The 21203-nt window shown below is 51.4% G+C and overlaps 1 protein-coding gene across 1 annotated transcript; it reads left to right on the forward strand.

Annotated features, from left to right (window-relative positions):
• The first annotated feature begins 1925 nt into the window (after positions 1-1925).
• Positions 1926-20593, forward strand: SDC4 (syndecan 4). Its single transcript, XM_012657944.1, has 5 exons — positions 1926-2025; positions 14169-14307; positions 15576-15622; positions 16406-16604; positions 19803-20593. The coding sequence occupies exons 1-5, from the start codon at positions 1960-1962 to the stop codon at positions 19952-19954; spliced, it is 603 nt and encodes a 200-aa protein (XP_012513398.1). The 5' UTR covers positions 1926-1959; the 3' UTR covers positions 19955-20593.
• Positions 20594-21203: the final 610 nt, after the last annotated feature.

Consider the following 21203-nt stretch of genomic DNA (forward strand, 5'->3'; position numbering starts at 1 on the left):
CCCGCCTCGGCCTCCCAGAGTGCTAACGAAGGTCAATTTTTAAGAATTTTGTGACCTAGTTGTCAAACATAATTCTTACTAAACATTAAATTATATAAATTTACAATTAAATCGATTATATTAAAAACAAAGGAAATAGTACTCAAAACGCGTCATTTCCTAATTATCTCAGTACACTTTACTACCAGTGAAGTGTAGGGAGATATTTACACCTATTGAGTCTGTGTGGTAGAAAGAACTGCTCATGTCTTCCCAACTCCATGCTCAGTGACATCTCATTGGTAGCTTGAAATCAGCCATAGAGTATTTACAGTACAGAAATTGTCAAATAGTACCAATTAGCACTCCCTGCTTCCCTCAGCCTACTGTCAAACATTTACCTGCACACCTCTGGTGTAAGTGCTGAAGAAACCTTCTTCACTTAAAGAAGTTGGTAGGAACTGAAGTTTTGTTATAGCAATATGATGACAGATTCTAAAATCATAATGATCTATCATCAAAAATTATTTTTAATGATCTCTCTACCGACAAGTAGATTAGGCCCTCCTTCAATTCTATGGAAAGCAAAGATTACAAACCATTGGACTTGCAAAAGGATTTCTTATTCTGGCATGAGATTCATTCATTTTTTTCCAGTTTCTTTCCAAATCCTATTAAGAATAGCTGGAAATAATTGCCGACCTTTAAATCTATGGGAAACAACATGGTCAGCATTTGAATCTGTCAAGGCTGTTTGCCTCAAGAGACTTTTACTCTTTGATAACATTCAAGGGATGAAACAGGGAGAAATCACTCCCAACACTCCACCCCACAAAATATATGAATTTGTAACATGCCAACAGAGGCCAAAATACCCAAATTCTAAAGCCACGTTACACCCTTAGATTTATGTAGAAGTCAGGGAGAGACAGGGCTAGGCACCTTTTGTACTTTGATCATCATAGGATGTTTCCCCCAGGAATTCCAGCAGTACCTGTGCTTGGGACCCCCGAGAATTTTACCATCTCTCCCCAATGTTAGGAAGATGAGGGGTGAGGGGGACACATAACTTTCTTTTTTAAAGGGCAGAAGCTGAGCCGAGAATGGAGATAAACTTGCAGACCAGTTCTCAGAGAGATCAAACTTTTTAGAAAGTTCAAAATCTGGAAAATAGCATCCCTTAAAACAGAGGTTAGCTACCCTGAGACCAAAGTTGGCTGCCCCTCGCCTATTTTTGTTCAGCCCACTGCTAAGAATGATTTTTCCATTTTTAAATGGTTGAAAAAAAGTCAAAAGAATAATACTATTTTGTGACACGTGAAAATTATGTTAAATTCAAATTTCAGCGGCCATAAATAATATTTTATTAGGACATGGCCATTGCTCCTTCCTAGTGTTCAGGGCTGCTTTTGAGCTAGGACGCTCCAGTTTGAATAGTTGCCACAGGGATTGTGTGGCCCGCAAAGCCTAACCAAGCCGAGAAGATTTAGCGCTTTACAGAAAAGTTTGCTGATCTCTGTCTTAAAACTACCTGTGTTCACGTCCCATTCGGAAAGTCTTTCATACGCCCAGAGGGGAGCGCACCCGGTTGGAAGCGTTGGTCTAAACCGAAGACCCTGGGCATTTCCTTCCCGTCCCTGGGCCTCAGTTTCCCCAACTATCAAATGGAGTTAGACACGGCGATCTCTGTGGGCCTGCCTAGCAGCGGACCAAATACACCAAGGGGGTGGGAGCTCCCGGAGGAGAGGTCTAGAGGTCGACCGGGCCGGCGCGCGCGGGGCGGGTCCCTCGGGGTTTCCAGAGCCGCGGGCGGGCGCAGCGCCCCGCAGGCCCAGATTTCGCGGGGGAATTCCGGGCGCGGTGCGGGCGGCGGGGGCGGGCTGCGGCGGGGCGGGGGGGGGGCCGGCTGCCTATAAGACGGGCCGCGCGCCCGCCCGGGGCCACTCGTCCAGCCGCGCGCCTTCTCCGCTCCGCGGTACTATGGCCCCCGCCCGCCTGCTCGCGCTGCTCCTGCTCTTCGTAGGCGCCCCCGCCGCCGCCGAGTCGGTAGGCGCTCGGAGGTCCCCCGGGGGGGGAGGAGGGCAGATCGGTCCCTCCTTTGTTCCCCGGAGCCTGGGATTGGGGGGCGGCGCGGGGGAGTTCGAGGGGCTGCGCCGCCTCCAGCTGGACGCCAAGGCCGGGGAAACTTTGTTGGAAACTTTGCTCCGGGGTCACAGGGAGGCTCCCGGGTGGCTCCTCCGCGCGCCGTGCGTCCCCAGCCTGTTGCTCTTCCCGCCTCCCCTGGGCTCAGCCCCGCCGCGGGCTCCGGGCTCGGACGTGACTAAGCCGGTGTCAAGACTTCAGCCCCCACGCCCTCGTGCCTTCCCTGGTCGCAGCGCTGGGTCCCCCTCCTCGCCCTCTGGGCGCCCTGAGCGGGCAGCTGTAGAATCCGAGATGGCCCGGGCATGGGGGCTGCGTGTACTCGGAAGGGGAGGGGTTTGGGGCTCTCCTTCACACGCGGGGGAGTGGAGAACTGAGCCCTGACCTCAGTTCTGGCCCCGGCCCTGCCATTGACTTGTGACTTAGTGCAAGGCCCTGCCCCTTCGGAGTCTCTTTCACCATCTGCGCAAAGGGTATGGGGGAGCGGGGCAGGAGGTGACTGCTGCTGCTTCAGGGTTCCTAGAAAGTTGGGGACTCCGATCTTTCAAGGGCAGAGGGGAGGGATGGTTTAAGCTCAGCACTCGGCCAGGAGTTGAGCTTCTGCTTTCTGCAAGAGGAGCACTTGTTCATTTTTGCCGACATTCAGATGGGAAAGTTGAAGCGTCCACCTTGAGTAGGGTGAAGAGAGCTGGGGGGAGGGAAGACCTCAATGAGCCCAGAGAAACTTTTCCTTCTCATTGTCCAGTAGTCCCTGCCACAGTTTGCACAGCCCTGGGCCAGCAGAAGCTCCATCCATCCTGGTGGGAGGCAATCATCTGGGAAATTGGGGGCATGGGAATTGCTGGGAAAGGGAATCTCTCCCCGCTCCCGCCTCCCCCTCCTCCCAGCCTGGGCTTTATGTCCTTTAGCCCCAGTTTTTAGGGGCTATGAGTCCCTGGAGTTTAATCATTAATGTTAATTTCGTTGAAAGCCTTAGGGCTCCTATTCCTCAGACCTTACTTAGGGGAAGGTTGATTTGGCCTGGCCAGAGCTCTTGTTGAGGAATGAATGAGACCCTGAGTGATACCACCCAGCACAATTCCAGGCATGCAGTGATGATAGCAAACGTTTAGAGCTTTTGGTGTGTCTGGCACTGTTCTAAGAGCTTTCTAATGGTTCCCTCAACGATCTGAATTCTGACAACAACCCTACTGTTCTTAAACTCCCTGAGGCTAGAGAGGTTAAGTAACTTGCCCAAGGTGACACCCCTAGTAAGGGGCCAAGTCAGATCCAAATTTAGGCAGCCATGTTTCAAAGTTTCTTCTTTAGCTTAACTTCTAGCTGGCTGTTGTGTCACATCCTGGATAACTCAAGACTAGTTTAGAGTCTGTTGATATTTTAGGCTGGAAGGCCTCAAGGAGTAATGAGGTGGAAGGAAACAGAAACCCAGAGGGAGGTGATGGCTTTCCCAAACCAAGGGCAACCAGAACTAGAACCCAAGCCCTCTACCTCTGTGGTGCAGTTCTCTAAATGAAGCCCTGAAGGATGTGTTGGGGTCAAGCAGTTGGGGAAGCCTCTGAAGGAACACTGCCTGGGCAGTGTAACAAAAAAGAGGAAAGGACCCAGGTGGTTGCTGAGGTCACCATGGACAGTCACATGCCAGTCTCAGCTCAGGGCTGCTGAGCCTGCAGGTGCATTGGGGTGAGGAGCAGACAGCTGTGTACCAGGGGCAGTCAGAAGGATGTGGTTTGGGGGAGGGGGGTTGTGTCAGTGGTAGGTAGGGTGACCCATCAACTGGGGGAGATGTCAGCTCTGGGCAGCTGCTTCCTGAGAAAGATTTCTCATCCTGACCTCAGCTCCCCACTTCCCGACTAATGTCACAGACCTCCTGCCTCTAATTGGGGCACAAGACTTCCCCTTTTGCCCATCCCCCTCCTCCCTAGGTTGTGGCTGGAAAAATCAGACCTAGCCACAGTTGGCTTACGCCAAGGAAATGATCCGGTCTGTCCTTTTCATTTGGCAGGTGGAGAAAAATGAGGCTAAGGGAGAAGGGCTTTGCTAACAGCAGTTATGATTTATAGAGCACTTTCCATATACCAGGGCTGGTGCATTTTATCCTTACGAAAAGCGTAGCACGTGGGGATCATATTATGCCTGCTTTCCAGATGAGAGAGGCAAACTGGTACCACTTTGAGGTAGCAGAGAGCATCTAGAACACCAGAATCTCGAATAGTGACCCTCCCCTTTCATGTTGCCGCCCCCCCTCCCCCAATGCCACAGGTTTTGGGAAGGGAACCCAAGCTGAGTACCCAGCTGCCCTCTCTTCTGTTTGGCGGGGTTTGCCATCCTAAACCAGTTCTTCCTGTCCAGCTGGGAGCATTCCCTGATCCGCCTTCCTGCCACTCCCTCTCTGGCCAATTAAAGGCAGCCTTGTTTTGGGAACCCCCCCCCAAAGGTGTTGCTGCCCAAGGGCACGGCCCACCAGCTTGGCACAAGGCCTAGGCAGTTCTGGGGAAGTATCCCCCACCCATCACATGTACTTCAGGTGAAAGATATTTCTGATCTACTTGAGAATTTTCTTGATGGCATGGAAGTAGGGGTGGCAGCGGAAGCATATGGGGTTCTAGGACCGTTGAGTGACCAGTGAGTGCTCTTGAGACATCTCAGAGCCCAGAGAGTTACCAAACACCCAGGAAAATATTTGGGCCATGCTTTGGAGGGCTCTGTGAGGTTGGCAGGAGGTCCCTTTCCTTCTCTGGGGTGACATCCCCCATCTGTAAAGTGAAGGGTTTGAGCAGGATGGCCTCCAGAGGCCTTTCCAGCTCTGAATTTGATTAATAATTAAGTACCTACTATTCAAAAGGGGCTGTGGAAACCATAAAGACATCTAAAGTATTCCCTCCCTTGAAGAAACTTATGGTTCCTGAGAAAATTAACTCCATCAAATTTCTGAGTCCCACCACCATCCTCCCACCCCACTTTCCACCCACTTGCACCCAGGGTAGGAACTCTGCGCTCTTGGTTATAGTGAGATACCTGTCCCCTGGTGAATTCTCAGGAAATGTTTGTATGAATGAAGAAGTTCATGCATGTAACTTCATTCTAAAGGTGCGTTAAAGTTACTTATTACTAAAATGAATGTCTCTCAGTGATACTGAGAGGTGGGTACTATTATCTCTGTTTTTACGGGAGACTGATGCTCAGAGGAATGTAGGGGCTTGTCAAGGTCAGAACCATATCTGACTGATAGGCAAGGTGTCTGTCCGGTTTGAGCATTCTCAGAGAATATCCCAGATAACGAAATCTCCTTGGTTTGAAGGTAGATAGATACCTTGGATCCTACTTAGGCATTGCTGGGTGACCTTGAGCAAACATGCCCTGTCTCTGGGTCCATGTCCCTAACTCTAAAATGAGAAGGTTGGACTATTGCCTTATAAGGGTCTGTCCTGCCCTAAGAGCCCTTGGTGAGGGGAGGGGACCTTTCTTGGCCTCCTTGGTAAACAGTCTAAACAAGTCCCAGTCTCAGAAGAGAAGTGGGGGGTGGAGTGGGGGACATTCAGCTCCTGCCATCCCAAGCTCCTAGAAACAGAGAGCTTTTCCAAGGACTTGGAGTGCTGAGAAGGCCTGAATGGGGAGCTGGGGAAGCCAGGCTGGGCTCCCAGCCCCAGCGCCCTGTTGGCAGGAATTGGCTCCTTGCTGTCCTTCAGCCCCCTGGACTGAATGGGTGGGTGTGATTTCCAAATGAACGCCTAGATCAGGGGAGGGGGCTGGACAGGGCTCTGTGAGTCACTGAAGGCCAGCGCAGGCTGCGTCACCCACTTCCTTTCAGCCTCTTGGCTAATGGGTTCGATAGCTGTGTGGCGGGGGTGTTGGAATGGATTGAGAGTTTTACCTTGTCCTGTGGGAGTCAGTGTCTGAGTGCCCAGGGCCTCGAGGGGACATACAGCAAATACTTGTGCTAGGCCTGGAACCTTCACAGCCCCTTGCCTGCATGGGGACTTTGACATTGCACAGGGTGCAGCCAGTCCTCAAGATTGGTCTTTAGACCTCTGCAGAGCGGGCGGTACTTTTTTCCCCCCTACTTAAAGCAAAACCGAGGCTGCATGTGGCCTGAGTTCACAGAGAAAAGCTGGTACAGTTCAGATTTGATTTGACCCCAGGATTCTTTGCTGGGGTGACGCCCACTCTTGCTTCTTGGGGCTGGCTGGAGGGCGCTGAAACATTGGTTTGGTGTTAGGCAGACCTAATTCCAGAGGTGTTAAGTCCTCCTCGTACCAGCTCCATAACTTTGGATGTGCTGCTCAACCTCTCGGAGCCCCAGAGTCCTGGTCTGTTAAGAAGATGGTGACCACTGCGGAGAGGCTTAAAGGAGATGACAAAGCTGCAAATAAAGGCACCTGGTATTGTGCCTGGTAGGGGGAAGTGTTAGTGACAATTCCCTTCCTTGCCCAGGCCACCTTGATGCCAGGTGGTCCCGTGAGGATTCCATGCCCAGGGCCCCTGGAATGCTTTTGCCCCTCCCTTTTGCCCCTCCCTTATATCTAACCCCACAGCTGGGAGGTGGGAAGGGAGGAGTCTAGGGTGGGGCCGATGGAGGCCAAATCTATTTGTTTGTCTTAGAAGTGGGCTGTTTGCTAATTATTGGATGGGTTTATATTTAAACAAGAACCAGTTCCTGGCAGCCCCACCTCTCCTACTGGGATCCGCAGGGGCCCCAGGCTGAGCAGCAGCGTGCAGCTTGGAGAGAGAGGGACCACTCTGGACCCTGCCCTGGACTCAGGGCCACCCTCCTGTGTTGGAGAGGCAGAGTTTCTAGTCTGAAGGAGGCTGAGCAATTGCAAATAGCGCTCTGGGCTTTGGGGGACGGAAAAGGTACAGTGTTCTGAAAAGCCAGGTTTCCATACATTTTCATTTCATGGCGCCCTAGAGAGGGAGGAGAACACACATGGCAACAGTTGATCTGATTTAGCCTTAGGAGAACAAGAAGCCTGACTTCTTGGGCTGGTTTGTCATTAACTAACTCACCGGCGACCTTTGGGTGCATTCCTGTACCTCACGGGGCCTCCCTGGCCCTGTGCGCTGGAGGCTGGTTGGCTGGAAAGTGGGTGTGCTTCACAGCCGGAAAACTCCGTCCTGGTCCCAGCTCTGCGGCTCACCCAGGGACACACACACTGTTAGTTAATAAGTCACTTTGTTTGTGAGCCCCAGTGTCCTCTATAAAACACCTGTGTCACTCAAGGGTCATAATCGGTGTTTGGCAAACTTGTAAAGTGCTGGCTTAAGTTTAGTTTATTATTAGTGGCTAGACAAGAGTTCTTAACCTGGCCAGAGGTTGGCTTCCGGGAGGTGGTGTCTGTGCACGCGTTGAAATTGTAAACTGATGGTTACAGTTCTTGCGGTTCATACCTTTTCATGCTTTTCAGATGGCTCCAGGACTCCCCAAAAGATTACTCTGATCTTAACAGTTCTTTCCAGCTTCGACCTTATACAGTCATTCCCCCCAACCCCAGTTCCCACCCACCTCCCTTCCCCCGTTTCTCTTCACCCCTCCTTTGGGCCAGACCCTCCTGTTCAGTGCCCCCCACTCTCTCCCCGCACATCTGCCCCTCCCCTGTCCTTCTGCAGGCCAGGCTGGCCAGGAGCTCGGCTGCTCCAGTTTTCTCTGGCACGGTAGGAGAGGCTGCTAGTCAGGTGACACCTGGGTAATGGAAAGGGGAGTGAGAGCTTGGCGTGTGTGGAAACAGTGACTTGTTGAAGCCCAGCGGCCGGTGGCCAGGCCTGCGGGGACTGGCTGTACCACTCAAACCTCTGGGCATTGGGGCAGGGTGGCGAATGGCAGGGCTGGTCACCCGGAGTGGGAAGCCCAGCTGAGAGACGTCTGTGGGACAGACTGACCTGGTCTGGAGCAGTGGCTTCCCCGGGTGGCGGGGGAGGCGGGGAAGGGGCAGGAAGCCAGCACCCAGGGCTGATCTAATCAGCCCAGACAAGGCTGCAGCGTAGTCTCTGACTCTGCTCTCGAGAACACAGGAGGCTTGTTTACGTCCTGAGAGCCTCCTTGGCCCGTGGGTCCAGCAGGGATTTTGGATCCGCTGCCTAGATTACAAACCCCAGCTTCAATGCACCTCTGTCTCTGAGGCCCTGAGGGAGCCAGCCCCCTCCCTGCTGTCTCCACCGGGTAATCGGAGCAATGCCCAGCTTGGTTACCAGGCCTTGGGACAGAGGGAGGCTTGTCTCTTTGAGACCATCTTTTACAAATGGGGAAACTGAGGCTCAGACGAGTCACCAAAGATCACCCAGGGAGTCAGTGACAAGAGTGCTGGATTGGCTCCTGGCAAGATGTCCAGAGACTTGAGAACCGTCCCCGCATTTCTTGCTAGCACCCCAGGATCCTAGAGTCCTTGCTGTGGGAATGAGCTGCCCCCAGGCGTGGTGAAAAGCCGGTTGCTGGCAGTGCCAGGCCTGGCTGTCTCCAGAGTGATTGTGTTCAGAGTAACCCGACCTTGAAGCCCACATTTGAACCCTCACTCCCCCCCCCACCCCCAGACCTGGCTTAACCATTCAGTTGCCAGAGCACCAGACCACAGATTGGTGTGTGGTTTCTTTTTACCTTCTAGATATATTTTTTTTGGTCCCTGAGGGAAGTCAGGAAATACTCTGGGGATCCGGGTCCCCAAGTATTAATAGAATTTCAGGTGTTTCTGGTCACCTCTGTTTGCTCGGGCTGGGAAAATAAAAAGTCTTTCCTCTGCCTCTGTCTGCTTAGGACAGGTGTTCAGAGCTGTGTGACCTTCGGCAGGTCTCTGTCCACCTCTGGGTCTTTTTTTTTTTTCCACAGTCTGAAGGGACCCAGTTGGTTGTTGAAAAGTCCCTGGTCTCAGTAGCACAATAGTAACCCACTCTAGGTTATGTTATGTTCTTTTTTAGTTGGTGAAGCACTTCTCTGTCCACCGACCAGGTTCTTTCCAGCAGCAGAGCTGCTGCTTTTTCCCAGGTCTCCGACTCTTTGAGCACTAATCCCCTTAGCCAGAAAAAAGGCAGGTGGGGGTTAATAATAGCCACTACTCATTGAGCACCTGCTGTGTACCAGGCCAAGTGCTGGGTCCCTTGCACACACTAATGCATTTCACTTAATCCTCGTCACCCTGCAAGGTGCTACCAGCCCTGGTTACAGAAGAGGAAACTGAGGATTTAAGAGATGAAATCAACTCCTGGCTCCTATAGTTAGGAAGTGGCAGGACTACAGTTCTGCCTTTATGAACAGCCACTCTGGGTGGTGGCTGATTGTGGCCCCCAGGTTCTACCCTTTCTGGGGAATGTCTGACCCTTCAGAAGGGAGGAGGGAAGACAGTGACCGTGACGTGACAGTTCATCCTCCTGGGGATCTTCTGCCAGAATCACTCTGGTGGGCCCAGCATTTGGAGCCCGGAGTACTCACCGCCCCACACCCCCCGCCCCCGCCAAATCTGACTTGCTCAGTTATTACCCTTCTGGTCTGGCATCCTGAAAGGAGGGTCAAGTGTGTCCCTGACCCTACCTCCCCTGGGGAGGAGCCAGGTGGAGGAAGGCTCATTAGTTCACAGTTAACCAAGCCCTGACCTGAACTCCTCCCTGGTGCCCCAGCCAAGTTTCTGTTCCTTTGTTTAAGCAATATCACTTTCACCTTCGTTTACTCCTAGGCAGGGGAAGGGGTGCCCTGGAGCCCTGGCCCAGGCGGTGTGTTGTGGGCTGATGGGTTAGAGGTGAAGAGTGGGTGGCATCAAGAAGCCCTGGTTGTGGTTGGAAAGATCTAGGTTTGGATGCCAGCTGTGTCGCTTTCTAGCTGTGTCATGAGTGGCTCAGCTCAAATTTCGTTTCCTCATCTGCAAAATGGGTAGAACCCCTTACAAGGCTGTTGTGCCAATTAAATGAGCTTATATAGAGGAAGAACCCAGCATGGCGCCGGGCAGATATTGGATACTCCTATTAGTCACCTGTACTTTTCCTGGGGTAACAGAAGCCATAGGACTTTGGGATAAGGTTGGTGGCCTTTTCCTGTTTTCACGCCTATAGCCTAAGGACGAGATGGGTAGTATAACTGGAGTGACAGCTGCTGCCTGTGGATTTGCTGAGACCCCTAGGGGCAGCCAAGACCCTAGAAGGGGAGGGAAGACAGTTCTGGCCTGGGAGCCAGCAGACCTAGGTTCTAACTCCAGCTTGCTGCCAGCTGCTTAGGTGACCCTGCCAAAGTCCTTTGTCTAGTTCTAATCTGTTTGCTAGGTTATAAAATGAGACGGTTGGGCTTGGTGGCCTTAGATACCTTCTGTTGGCAGGTGTTTGTCCCTACAGAACAAAAGAGCACCTACCCTTCTTTTCCCTGGCTAGTCTGGGGAAGAACCTGGGATCTCTAACTCCCCAGGCACCAATCCCAGGTCCCCAGCAGCCATGGATCCTGCAGGGTCTGTGGGACCCAGGCCCACTGGCTTCTTTAGTTAATTTCTATCGCGTATCTGTGAGAGGGACAAAGATGCAGGGAGACCTGGGGGCCCGGAGAGGGTGCCTGTGCATGCCCACACATGTGAACACATGTGCCTGGGCAGGGAGGGGGTGAGCTAGGGAGAACAGACCACATTCTTAGCTAGGAGCAGGGCGGCGTCCCTCTCTGGTCAGGGTTGGGCCAGGCTGCTGGGTGGCCTGGTTCTTCAAAGCCAGCCCAGACTGAATGGGCCTTGTCTGAAAAGAGGGTGGGAGTAGGGAGGGCTGTTGGGGCCTTCCCAACCTTTACAAAAAAATGGACAATTGCCCACAATCACATGGGGCTTGGTCCGGCCTTGCGGGCCTAGTCCTAAATGGCTCCTGTCCACTTGGGAGTCTCCCTCTAGGCAGAGGTTGTGGGTGGAGAAGGGGCCAGAACAGGGCAGAGAGGCTGCCTCTAGCACCCAGGGAGAATTTAATCCGCTGTGTCCTCCCACCAGCACTAGGAGTTGGAAGAAGCCAAAGCTTCTTCCCAGTGCCTTGTCTTGCTTTAGGCGGGAAATCTGGGCTCATCTAATGCAGCATTTGAAGACTCTGTCCTTTTAGAAACCTGAAATAGGGTCTAAAATCCTGGCTATGTTGCTGATCCCCAATGTGACCCTAGAGTACTTGTTTCTCTCTCTGGAAACCTGGTATAAAGATGAAGCGTTGGGGGCCGGGCACGGTGGCTCACATCTGTAATCCCAGTGCTTTGGGAGGCCAAGGTGGGAGGATCACTTGAGCCCAGGAGTTCGAGACTAGCTGGGGTATAGCAAGACCCCACCTCTACAAAAAATTAAAAAATTAGCCAGGCATGGTGGCGCATGCCTGGAGTCCCAGCTGCTCAGGAGGCTGAGGCAGAGGATCGCTTGAGCCCAGGAGTTTGAGGTTGCAGTGAGCCATGATGATGCCACGGCACTCTACCCGGGGTGACAGAGTAACACTCTTTCTCAAAAAACCAAACAAAGAAAAAAGAAGACTTGGGGACGACCAGGTGCTCACAAAGAGGGCTGAGTGGGGAATAAATCTTGGTTTCAGCCTTGGTTTTGCCGCTGACTTGGCTGCAAGATCTTCACACTCCACCTTCCCTCTTAGTCTTTATCTCTTTAATGTAAAACGGAGGTAGGTAGTAACAGCCAATCAGTGCGCTAATCCCATGGGTTGTTTTGAAACTCTTCTTAGCACTTTCACATACTAAAAGACAGGCTGGATGCATAAACAACATTCCATGGCCTGGGAGGGGAGAAGGTCTCCGCCTGAGACAAGCCCCGGTGATGGAACCCCAGCGCCTGACTTGAGGACTTTGAACCCTGCAGGTCAACAAGTGGTCAAAGAACCTTCTTTCCCTCTCCTGGCTCGTTCTGACCCCCACTTAACAGGGCTCCCTTCTAGCCTGTGGTGGACTGGCAGCCCTATGTACATGTGTGTTCACGTATGTGTTTATATGTATGTGGTTAAAAGCCCGAGTGACTCATGCTGGGTTCTGGTCCAGTGTGGCCACTTTCTTCTGCTTGTGTGGACTTGGACAAGTGACTTTATCTTTCTGAGCTCTCATTCCCATCTCTGCAAAAAAGGGTCTATTAAGAGGACCTACAACATGCTATGTGCTTAGTTAAGGCCTGTCACTTGGAGCCCCGGAGGTCTTGCTGCTTCAGATTCTGGGCCCAAGGGAAATTTGCAGCGGGAGATGGGGGTAGGAGCCCAGGGACCCCGCCCTAGGTGTAGGCACTTGCGCAACCACGGAGGAGCCTTTCTCCTCCTTTGCCAAACCAAAGCCACAGGCACGGGCTGTGTGCTGTGTGCGGGGGCTGGAATTCCAGCAGCTTGACGGCTCCTGATTCCCGAGTCATGAAGTCATCCCTTACCAGGGCTTAACCCCTGCTGGCTTCCCGCCCCCGTGTGTGCCAGGCGTTCAGCAGAGGTTCCCCCGCCCCTGGGGAGAGAGTGATGCCTGCCCACTGCTTGCCTCCCAGCCTGACCCTGCTCCCTTCCGGGAACCCAGCATCCTGTCCCCTGGGGGTGAAAAAGAGGGCATGAGAGTCAGGTTCTGCCACCGCCTCTCCCCGCCTCTCACCGGAAGCCAGGGGCCAGGGGTGGGGGGGAATGGGAGGTGTACAGGAGGAACCTGGCCTCTCCTGCAATGACAATAGCCTTGTCTTAGGGACTGATGTTCCTTCTCAGACACCCCCCATGTCACTGGCAGTCCCAGCTGGGTGAAGGGCAGCCTGGGGAAGTCAGAAACAGACCTGGCGGCTTTCCACTCTGAGCTATGTAGCAAACTCACTGTGTGACCTTGGGAAAGTCACTGCCCTGTTCCAGGCTCAAATTGTTTCAAAGCCTGGGAAAGGGGAGGACAGGAGCTTCCTGGGTCCTCAAGCTGGTATTCGGTGATTCTAAGCAGACCCCCACCTCCTTGAAGTTATAGCATCTGGAGAAGATGAGCCTGTCTTGTGGTGAGGTGGGGTGGGGAGGAGGTGTATTGAACTTAATTAAAGTTCAAAGAGTGGAGGAAATAGTAGGCACTCTTCTAGGAAATAGTAGGCACTTCAATGTTTGAATTAATTAATGGAATGGTAAACCTTGCTCAGGGCTGCTGTTCTGTGGGCGGACAGAAGCCTGAGCCCAGAAGCTGGAGGAAAGGTGGTGGGCGTTCCGATGTTTCCTACACTCCTGAGGGGGTTTTGTTTCCCACTCTACTGAGCTACGGGATGAGCAGAGTAACTGATGTTCTGTAGGGCCCTGGGCAAGTTCTTTGTCTCCCTGGACGTTTGACACTTTCCTTTTGAAAGCTGCTTGGTGAGGGGGGACCTGCGACTCTGCTGTGACCAGCTGGGTGTCCATGGGGTGGGGGTGAAGTGACAATTATGGGTGCTGGAATGAAGGGTCTGTAAGGGCAGGGACTGTACCTCTCTGTGCCCTGCACGGGGCTGGCAGCAGAGGAGATCTGTGGGAGATGTTTGAAGACAAGACTGAATCCAGGAGTGCACTCTTGTGTGACCAGGTCTGGGCAGCGCCCTGACCTCAGGCTGTCTTGGGTGTGGGTGAGCCAGCCCATCTGCCCCAGCCCAGTCTGACTCAGCTGGGAAAGGTGTCCTGGACTGCGCCAGACTAGAGCCGGCCGCCCACTCCCTGCCATGTGTGAATCAGCTGCTACTGCATCATAGAACCGCGGAGTACAGTGTCCGGGGGCTCGCCTGTGTGCAATCCTCACTCCCCCATCTGCCAGTTGTGCCACCAAAAGAAAATTATTTCCTCGGATGTAAAATAAGTTAATAGCATGACTTTAGAGTTAGGAAGAACAGGGTCTGGCACATAGCAAGTGCTCAGTAAATGGCACCCAGTGATGGTAATCCAATCATGTGATTATTACCATCTTTACTATTTTTATTTGCTCAGAGTGAGAAAGAGACTTGCCTAAGGACACACAGCAAGTTAGGGCATTGTGGGATCCAGGACTCAGGTCTCTAGACCCTGGCCTGGTCCCCTTCTGAACTTGAATGCCCACTTCACTGGCTTTTGGGGTGTGGGCTGCTTTCGAGTACCAGGAATCTTGGCTTATGTATCTCTTTTCTTCATCCTAGATCCGGGAGACTGAGGTCATCGACCCCCAGGACCTCCTGGAAGGCCGGTACTTCTCGGGAGCCCTACCAGATGATGAGGACGTGGGGGTGCCTGGGCAGGAACCCGATGACTTGGAGCTGTCCGGCTCTGGAGACCTGGGTACGGAGGGTGTGGTGGGCAGGCCTGGAGGGGATGGTGGCCTCCCCAACCAGGAAGGTAGCCATGCCTGGGGACTTGGATTTTTGTGCGGATTTTCCTACAGTACCCCACATCCCCTTCACAGAAAAGGGGGGACAGAAGTAACTGGTTTAAACTTTTCCATCCCTGAGACCCTGAGGGGCAAGTTGTTTGGTGCTTTGAATTCATCTGTAGCTCTGGGTTTTCTGAGCACCAGCCTGAACCTGCCCTCACAGGCTTCTCCCTTTGGTGGGGGGTGTGGTGGGGTGGGAGTGAGTGGGTGGCAGGACAGGGTCGGGGTGGGGAAGGAAGACCCACAGAGTGTTTTCCTTTGGAAAAGGAAAAGTTCCAGTTTGGAAGTGAGGATGGGGTGAGGGGGGCAGAGATGCGGTTGGGGAACCAAGAACAAGCCCCTGCTTCAGTGGAGGGTGGGGGTAGGTGAAGGGACTGAGGCCTCTCGGGGCTGGACCAGGGAGGGGCCTGTGGCTTTTGTGGTCTTTCTGATTCCCTGGCCCTGGGTTCCAGGCCAGACAGCTACTGAGAAGCATCCCTCCTATGTGCAGGGACGTGTTAATGATTTGAAATTTGAGCTTTGGAATCACACAATCCTGAGTTCAAACCTCCACTGTGTGACCTCTGAAGCTCAGTCTCCTAATCTGTAAAATGGGAATAACAATGACAGTACATCACTGTTGTGGGACTGAACTGAGGTAAAGCTCTTGGCACATACCAAGCACTCAGTAAATGTGTGTTTGGTTTTTTTTTTTTAATAGATTTTATTATGGGATACATATAGAAATATATTCTGTAGTGGAGCAAATTAACTTATCCATCATCTCACATAGTTACCCAGTAAAATGTTTTATTATTGCAATCGGAGTCTTTTCTTTTCGAACTTTATTCCCTGGGGATCTTGCTGAAATGCAGATTCTGATCCAGTTGCACTGAAATTCTTCATTTCTAACCAGCTCTCAGGTGTTGCTGTTGGTTTCTGGATCCACACTCAACAGGGCAAGGACTCAGAGCTCACGCAGCTGGCAGAACCAGCTCACACATTCCCACGAAAGGGCCAGGGAGGCAGGTCTTAGGGGCACATTTTACCAGTGGAGTGACTTAGGTTGGGGTTAGAATGCTGGACATTGAGCATTTGGGGGCTGGCTGTAAGGTTAGAAGTCCCACCAGCCACGGCTGAAGCGTCATTTGCCTGGGGTAAGGGACCTCACACTCACATAGCCATTTTGACCTTGCAGATGACTCAGAGGACCCCAGGGTCTTCCCTGAAGTGATCCACCCCTTGGTAAGTAGCTGCACGCTTTTGCTTCTCCATTGCTCCTCTGTGACACACATGTTGGGCAGGATAAGTGAGGGGTCTGACCCCACTCTGCAAGAAGAGTTGTTTTAATCTGTGGCCTTGGGCTCATTTTGGGACAGTCAACTAACTGTGGGTTGTAGGTAGACCATCCTCTCTGCAGGGATAGTCACTGTCAACACCAACTCCTTCTCTCTGCATTTATAGCTATTTTTTTAGCATTGATATAAAATTATTTATATAGTTCTGTGTACTGCATTTTTCGCTTAAGTGGTCATGATTATTTCCCTGCATAATTAAATGTTCTTGTCATTTTTATAGGCTGCGTAATGGTTCACCTGATTTCCGCTTATCGATGGAAAAGTTGTTTTAATTTTTCGATATTGTAACATTATAACACTGCAGCAAGCATCTTTTACACACAGTCTCTGATTAGCTCCTTAGGACAGAATCCCTAAGGTAAAATTACTGCCTCAAAAGGCAAGCAATGTCTAAGGTTTTGCCACATTGCCTCCAGAGTGGTTATTCTAGAATATGCACTGGCCAGTAGAGCCTGGGAACCCCTGTTTCCCTGTGCTGTTGGTCACATTCATTTCCCATTCGGGACAGATAATACTAGAAAAGTTGTGGAGAGGTTGTTGCCAATTCCTGGTCCAGGATCGCGTGGTTCAGCCAGAGATGGCGGAACCAGATTCTCCGCCAGGCTGAATGTCCCTGTGCCCCACCCTGAGTCCCTCCCCAGATGCACTGAACGTCTCTTCTCCTTTCCAGGTGCCTCTAGATAACCACATCCCTGAGAGGGCAGGCCCTGGGCGCCAGGTCCCCACCGAACCCAAGGAACTGGAGGAGAATGAGGTTATCCCCAAGAGGATCTCACCCTTTGATGGGGATGAGGATGTGTCTAACAAGGTGTCCATGTCCAGCACTGCCCAGGACAGCAACATCTTTGAGAGAACAGAGGTCCTGGCAGGTAAGGCCAGGGAAGAGGGCTCAGGGTGGGACAGTGCCTGCAGGCAGGGAAGCCTCCAGCAGTGGAGGCTCCTTGGGCCCCTCCCTTGTACCCACTCAGGTTGCCCTGGGGCATCGAAGGACTATACCTCCTTTTAGGGGTGACGGGTGACTCTGACTGTGTACCTGGTGGTGGGGGCCAGGGAGGAAGAATTGCATATCAAAGGCTTCTAAAGAATAGGCATTGAGTCATTCCCTTGCCTTAAGCCCTTCTCAGTTAATTTTCAAAGCACTTTCATAGGCTGGGTTTGGCATCTGGGAGTTAATCATTAAAAGTTAATTTTCCTTCAAAGTCTGGAGGCTCCTTAGAATTCAGCTGGCTTCCCGTCCCCTTGCTCTGCCATTTGGCAGCCTTGTGACCTTGGCTGAGAAGCTTTTGAACTTGATGAGCCTCAGTTTCCTCATCTGTAAAATGAGTAGGATGGTAAATTCCTTGGATTGGTGTAATGAGTCCATGAAAAATAAAATATGAAATAACTTTGCGAACTTCAATGGGCTGTTCCGATTTGTTAGTGTTGTAGGTGGGGCACGGGGTATCTTCATGTGACAGAATAGGAAACTGAGGCCTACAGAGGGCCTCAGTTTGGCCTCACGTGAGAGCTCTTGACTGTAATGGGCTGTTGTGGGGAAAGCTTTGTCTTAGGATATTGTCAGAGGTAGCGAGGGAACTCCCTGTGGTTTTATAGGCTGTGGCTGGGGGCCAGTCTGGATGAACCGGCCTGGTGAGCGGGCCTGTGCTGGGTAACTCCTGTCTCCTGGGAACCGGCTGGGCGGACTGCTTAGGTATAGGGAAAGGGCTCTGTGCCAAACGTCAGTGTCCTGCCTCCATCCAGGACAGATGAAGGATCTCTTGGAGACAGAGTCTCACTGTGTCACCCTGGGTAGAGTGCAACAGCATCATCGTAGCTCACTCTAAGCTCAAACAATCCTCCTGCTTCAGCCTCCTGAGTAGCTAGGACTACAGGCACGTGCCACCACACACAGCTAACTTTTCTATTTTTAGTAGAGACGAGGTCTTGCTCTTGCTCAGGTTGGTCTCGAACTCCTGAGATCAAGCAATCTGCCCTCCTCGGCTTTACTGGTATGAGCCACCACACCTGGCAAGGTTTTGCTTTAATCAACTAAAGGTACTATCACTTTTCAAGAAAAATTTAAAAACCATTGATCTCGGCCGGGCGCGGTGGCTCACGCCTGTAATCCTAGCACTCTGGGAGGCCGAGGCGGGCAGATTATTTGAGCTCAGGAGTTCGAGACCAGCCTGAGCAAGAGCGAGACCCTGTCTCTACCAAAAATAGAAAGAAATTAATTGGACAGCTAAAAATGTATAGAAAAAAATTAGCCGGGCATGGTGGCGCATGCCTGTAGTCCCAGCTACTCAGGAGGCTGAGGCAGTAGGATCGCTTGAGCCCAGGAGTTTGAGGTTGCTGTGAGCTAGGCTAACGCCACAGCACTCACTCTAGCCCGGGCAACAAAGCGAGACTCTGTCTCAAAAAAAAAAAAAAAAAACCATTGATCTCATCCAAGCAACCATTCCTTATACACAGGAAAACTGAGAGCCAGGCTTTGGGTTACGTAGCAAGAGAAGAACTGAAACCAGCTCATCTCTTTAATCTTCCATTTGAGAATTGTCCAAGTATAAGATCCTTATGTGAAAAGTTATGTTGCTTAGCTAGCTGAGGTGGTTCCTTCCATGCCAGTAACTTTTAAACAGCACCAGCAGCTTTATTAAGTGGTTGCCATATGCCACGTGATTCCCGTGCCCCTCACTGGGTCCCTGCAGCCACCTGGAACTGAGTCTAAAGAACTTGTCCAGAGTCACGGCCGGGAAATGATAGACCTGACACTAGGACCTCGGGCCACAGTCAGCTTTTGAGCTTGTGTCAACCCTGACCCTGTGGGGAGCCCCAGACAGGGCCTCGTGGAGGAGCTGGGCTCAGCAGAGGGAGAAGTGACAGGAATGGGAATGGGATTCACGCCTGGTAATTCCATGTGCTTTTTCTGGCACCTCCCAGGGGCTCTCTGTTTGCTCTGTCGCTGCTTCTTCATAGGCTCTTAGCCAAGAACGAGCCTTACTTGGCTCCTCTGTGCCACGCTGTCCCCGTTCTGTGCATGGATTTGTAGTGTGTGCGGGGATGGAAAATTAATCTTCTTAGCCCAAGTAAGACCGAATTAGGGGACTCAATCTGCCACAGAAAGGATTCTGCGAGACATCCCTGCCCCTAACAGACAGGAATGAGTCATTCGGGCCACCTGGCCTGGTGGACAGAACAGACGCTCACCCAAGGTTAGAAGCCCACTCTGCCTGGCACTAGCCAGGTGCTCATCTGAGCCCGACTGTGCATGTCATTTATTGAGCACCTACTGTGGTGTAGCCCTGATTCAGGGGCACAGACATAAATAAACCCTAAAGGTTTACAGTTAACGAGCCTTGAATATTCTACGTGCCAGTCACTGTTCTAAGCACTTTAAGTGGATTAATTTATTTGCTCCGTAGTACAAATGTATGAGAAAGGTACTATTATTTCCATTTTGCAGTGAAAGAGATGAAGGAACTTGCCCAAAATCACACAGCCAGGATGTGGGAGAAGTGGGCATGGAAACTAGGCCTTTGCCACTGGGTTCTATGTGGGAACGTAAACCGTGATGTGTCACTATCAATAACGCAATAGTACGGACATGAGCACGTTCTGCATGTGTGTATTTGGAATGTACGCCCCTGTCTGTAGCAGTGTGGGCCTACATCGATATGCACGCACTCCTGTGCTAAGGACTGGAGGAGAAGCATCCACGGGGTTCTCCACGGCCTGCCGTTGTCCCTGTTCCTGGCTCAGTTGGTGCTAAGCTGTGGCTGAGGGGCGTGGGGTATCTGCCTGGTGTTTGGAAAGAGCCTAGGCTTTGGACTCAGGCGGATGTGGGTTGGAATAGTGGCCTTACCACTCTAGCCCTATGGTCTTTAGTGACTTATAATGCCTAGTGACCCCCTTGTCACCACTGAGGTCGTGAGGGTCAAATTAAATAAGGCTTCAACTTGCCTGGCACAGGCAGCGGTGGTGGTGAGGATGTCTGATTGTCGGAGAACTGACTGGGGAGAGACGGGGGATGTACCCCAAGGTCCCGATGAGGAGTTCTCACCCCTGCCTCTCCCCCTCTCCCTCTCCAGCTCTGATTGTGGGCGGCGTGGTGGGCATCCTCTTCGCCGTGTTCCTGATCCTGCTGCTGGTGTACCGCATGAAGAAGAAGGACGAGGGCAGCTATGATCTGGGCAAGAAACCCATCTACAAAAAAGCCCCCACCAATGAGTTCTACGCATGAAGCTTCCTCAGGGGCACTGGCTTGGACTGTAGGGGGGCGGGAAGCCGGAGGATTTTGCAGGGTGGACGTTAGCATAGGGGGAGGTCAACCTAATACCGACTTGTCAGTATCTCCAGTTCTGATTACCTTTTAAGTGTCAGAAGAGACATCATCTTCTGCTGTTCTGCCTGGCTCTTCTCGATTCTTGGGTCCTCAGTTGCCCTGGCAGAAAATTGGGCTTAAACTTGGCTTTTCTGAAGGCAAGCCTGGGATTGGATCATTTCCTAAACTTCCAGTTTAGAATCTAGGTCCAGCTTCAAGCCTATACTGAACATGCCTCATCCACAGGCCCTCTGAAGCCAGGGGGCTGGGGGTGTGTGCGAGTCCCAGCTGGAGGTCTGTCCCCAGCCACCTTCCTTTCTCCCTATCACAGCCTGTCCCTCTGCCAGGAAGTGGGAGAAGGATCTAGAACCATCTGCACCTTGAGATGTGTCTGTAAATGGATACTTAGGATCACACTACGGGAGTCTCTGTGGTATACCTTGGGCCATTCTAGGCTCTTTTAAGTGACTTTTGGAAATCAACCTTTTTTATTTGGGGCTTGGGGGAAAGAGCTGAAAGTTCATGCTGAAATGGATTTATAGAATATTTTTAAATCTATTTTTAGGGTTTTGTTTTGTTTTATTTTTTGTTTTTTAATGGTTCATTCCTTTGTGCAGAGTGTCTCTTTGCCCGGGCAAAGCGTGGAGATGCTGAGATGTTCTTCCCTCTCTTGTACATTTCCACCGTGCCTGCTAAGTTTGTATTTAATGGTTTTTTTTTTTTTTTTATTTGTTTCTTGGAAGTGAGAGAAGAGCCGGAGACATGATTTTTATTTTTATTTTTTACTATTTATAGCTTTAGATAGGGCCACTCCTTCCTTCTTTCTCTCTTTCACTAAACCTCTTCCCCAGTTTTTTTTATACTTTACGCTCCTCTGCTTATGACCTTGGCCCTTTCTGAAGCTGCTTCCTCTAAGAAGTAGCTTTTGCTGAAACAGTTTTTTAGCAGATCCCTAAATATAATGAAAGGGGATGGTGGGATATTTGTGTCTGTGTACTTGTAATATATTATTATTTTCCCTTGGTTCTAGAAAAATAGATAAATATATTTTTTTAGGAAATAGTGTGATATATCCAGTTTGATGTTGGGTGGGTGGTCGAGTGAGTGAATTTTCATGTGGCTGGGTGGGTTTTTACCTCTTTGTCTTGCCCTGTTTTCTGGTGCCTTC

This window comes from Propithecus coquereli, unplaced genomic scaffold (genome assembly GCF_000956105.1).
Source record: "Propithecus coquereli isolate 6110/MARCELLA unplaced genomic scaffold, Pcoq_1.0 Scaffold566, whole genome shotgun sequence".
NCBI lineage: Eukaryota > Metazoa > Chordata > Mammalia > Primates > Indriidae > Propithecus > Propithecus coquereli.

Excerpts from the sequence above, each read along its gene's own strand:
- SDC4 (XM_012657944.1), top strand. The coding sequence starts at position 1,960 with ATGGCCCCCGCCCGCCTGCTCGCGCTGCTCCTGCTCTTCGTAGGCGCC. Across the intron at positions 14,308-15,575 it reads GTCCGGCTCTGGAGACCTGG|ATGACTCAGAGGACCCCAGG; the intron begins GTACGGAGGGTG and ends TTGACCTTGCAG. Across the intron at positions 15,623-16,405 it reads CTGAAGTGATCCACCCCTTG|GTGCCTCTAGATAACCACAT; the intron begins GTAAGTAGCTGC and ends TCTCCTTTCCAG.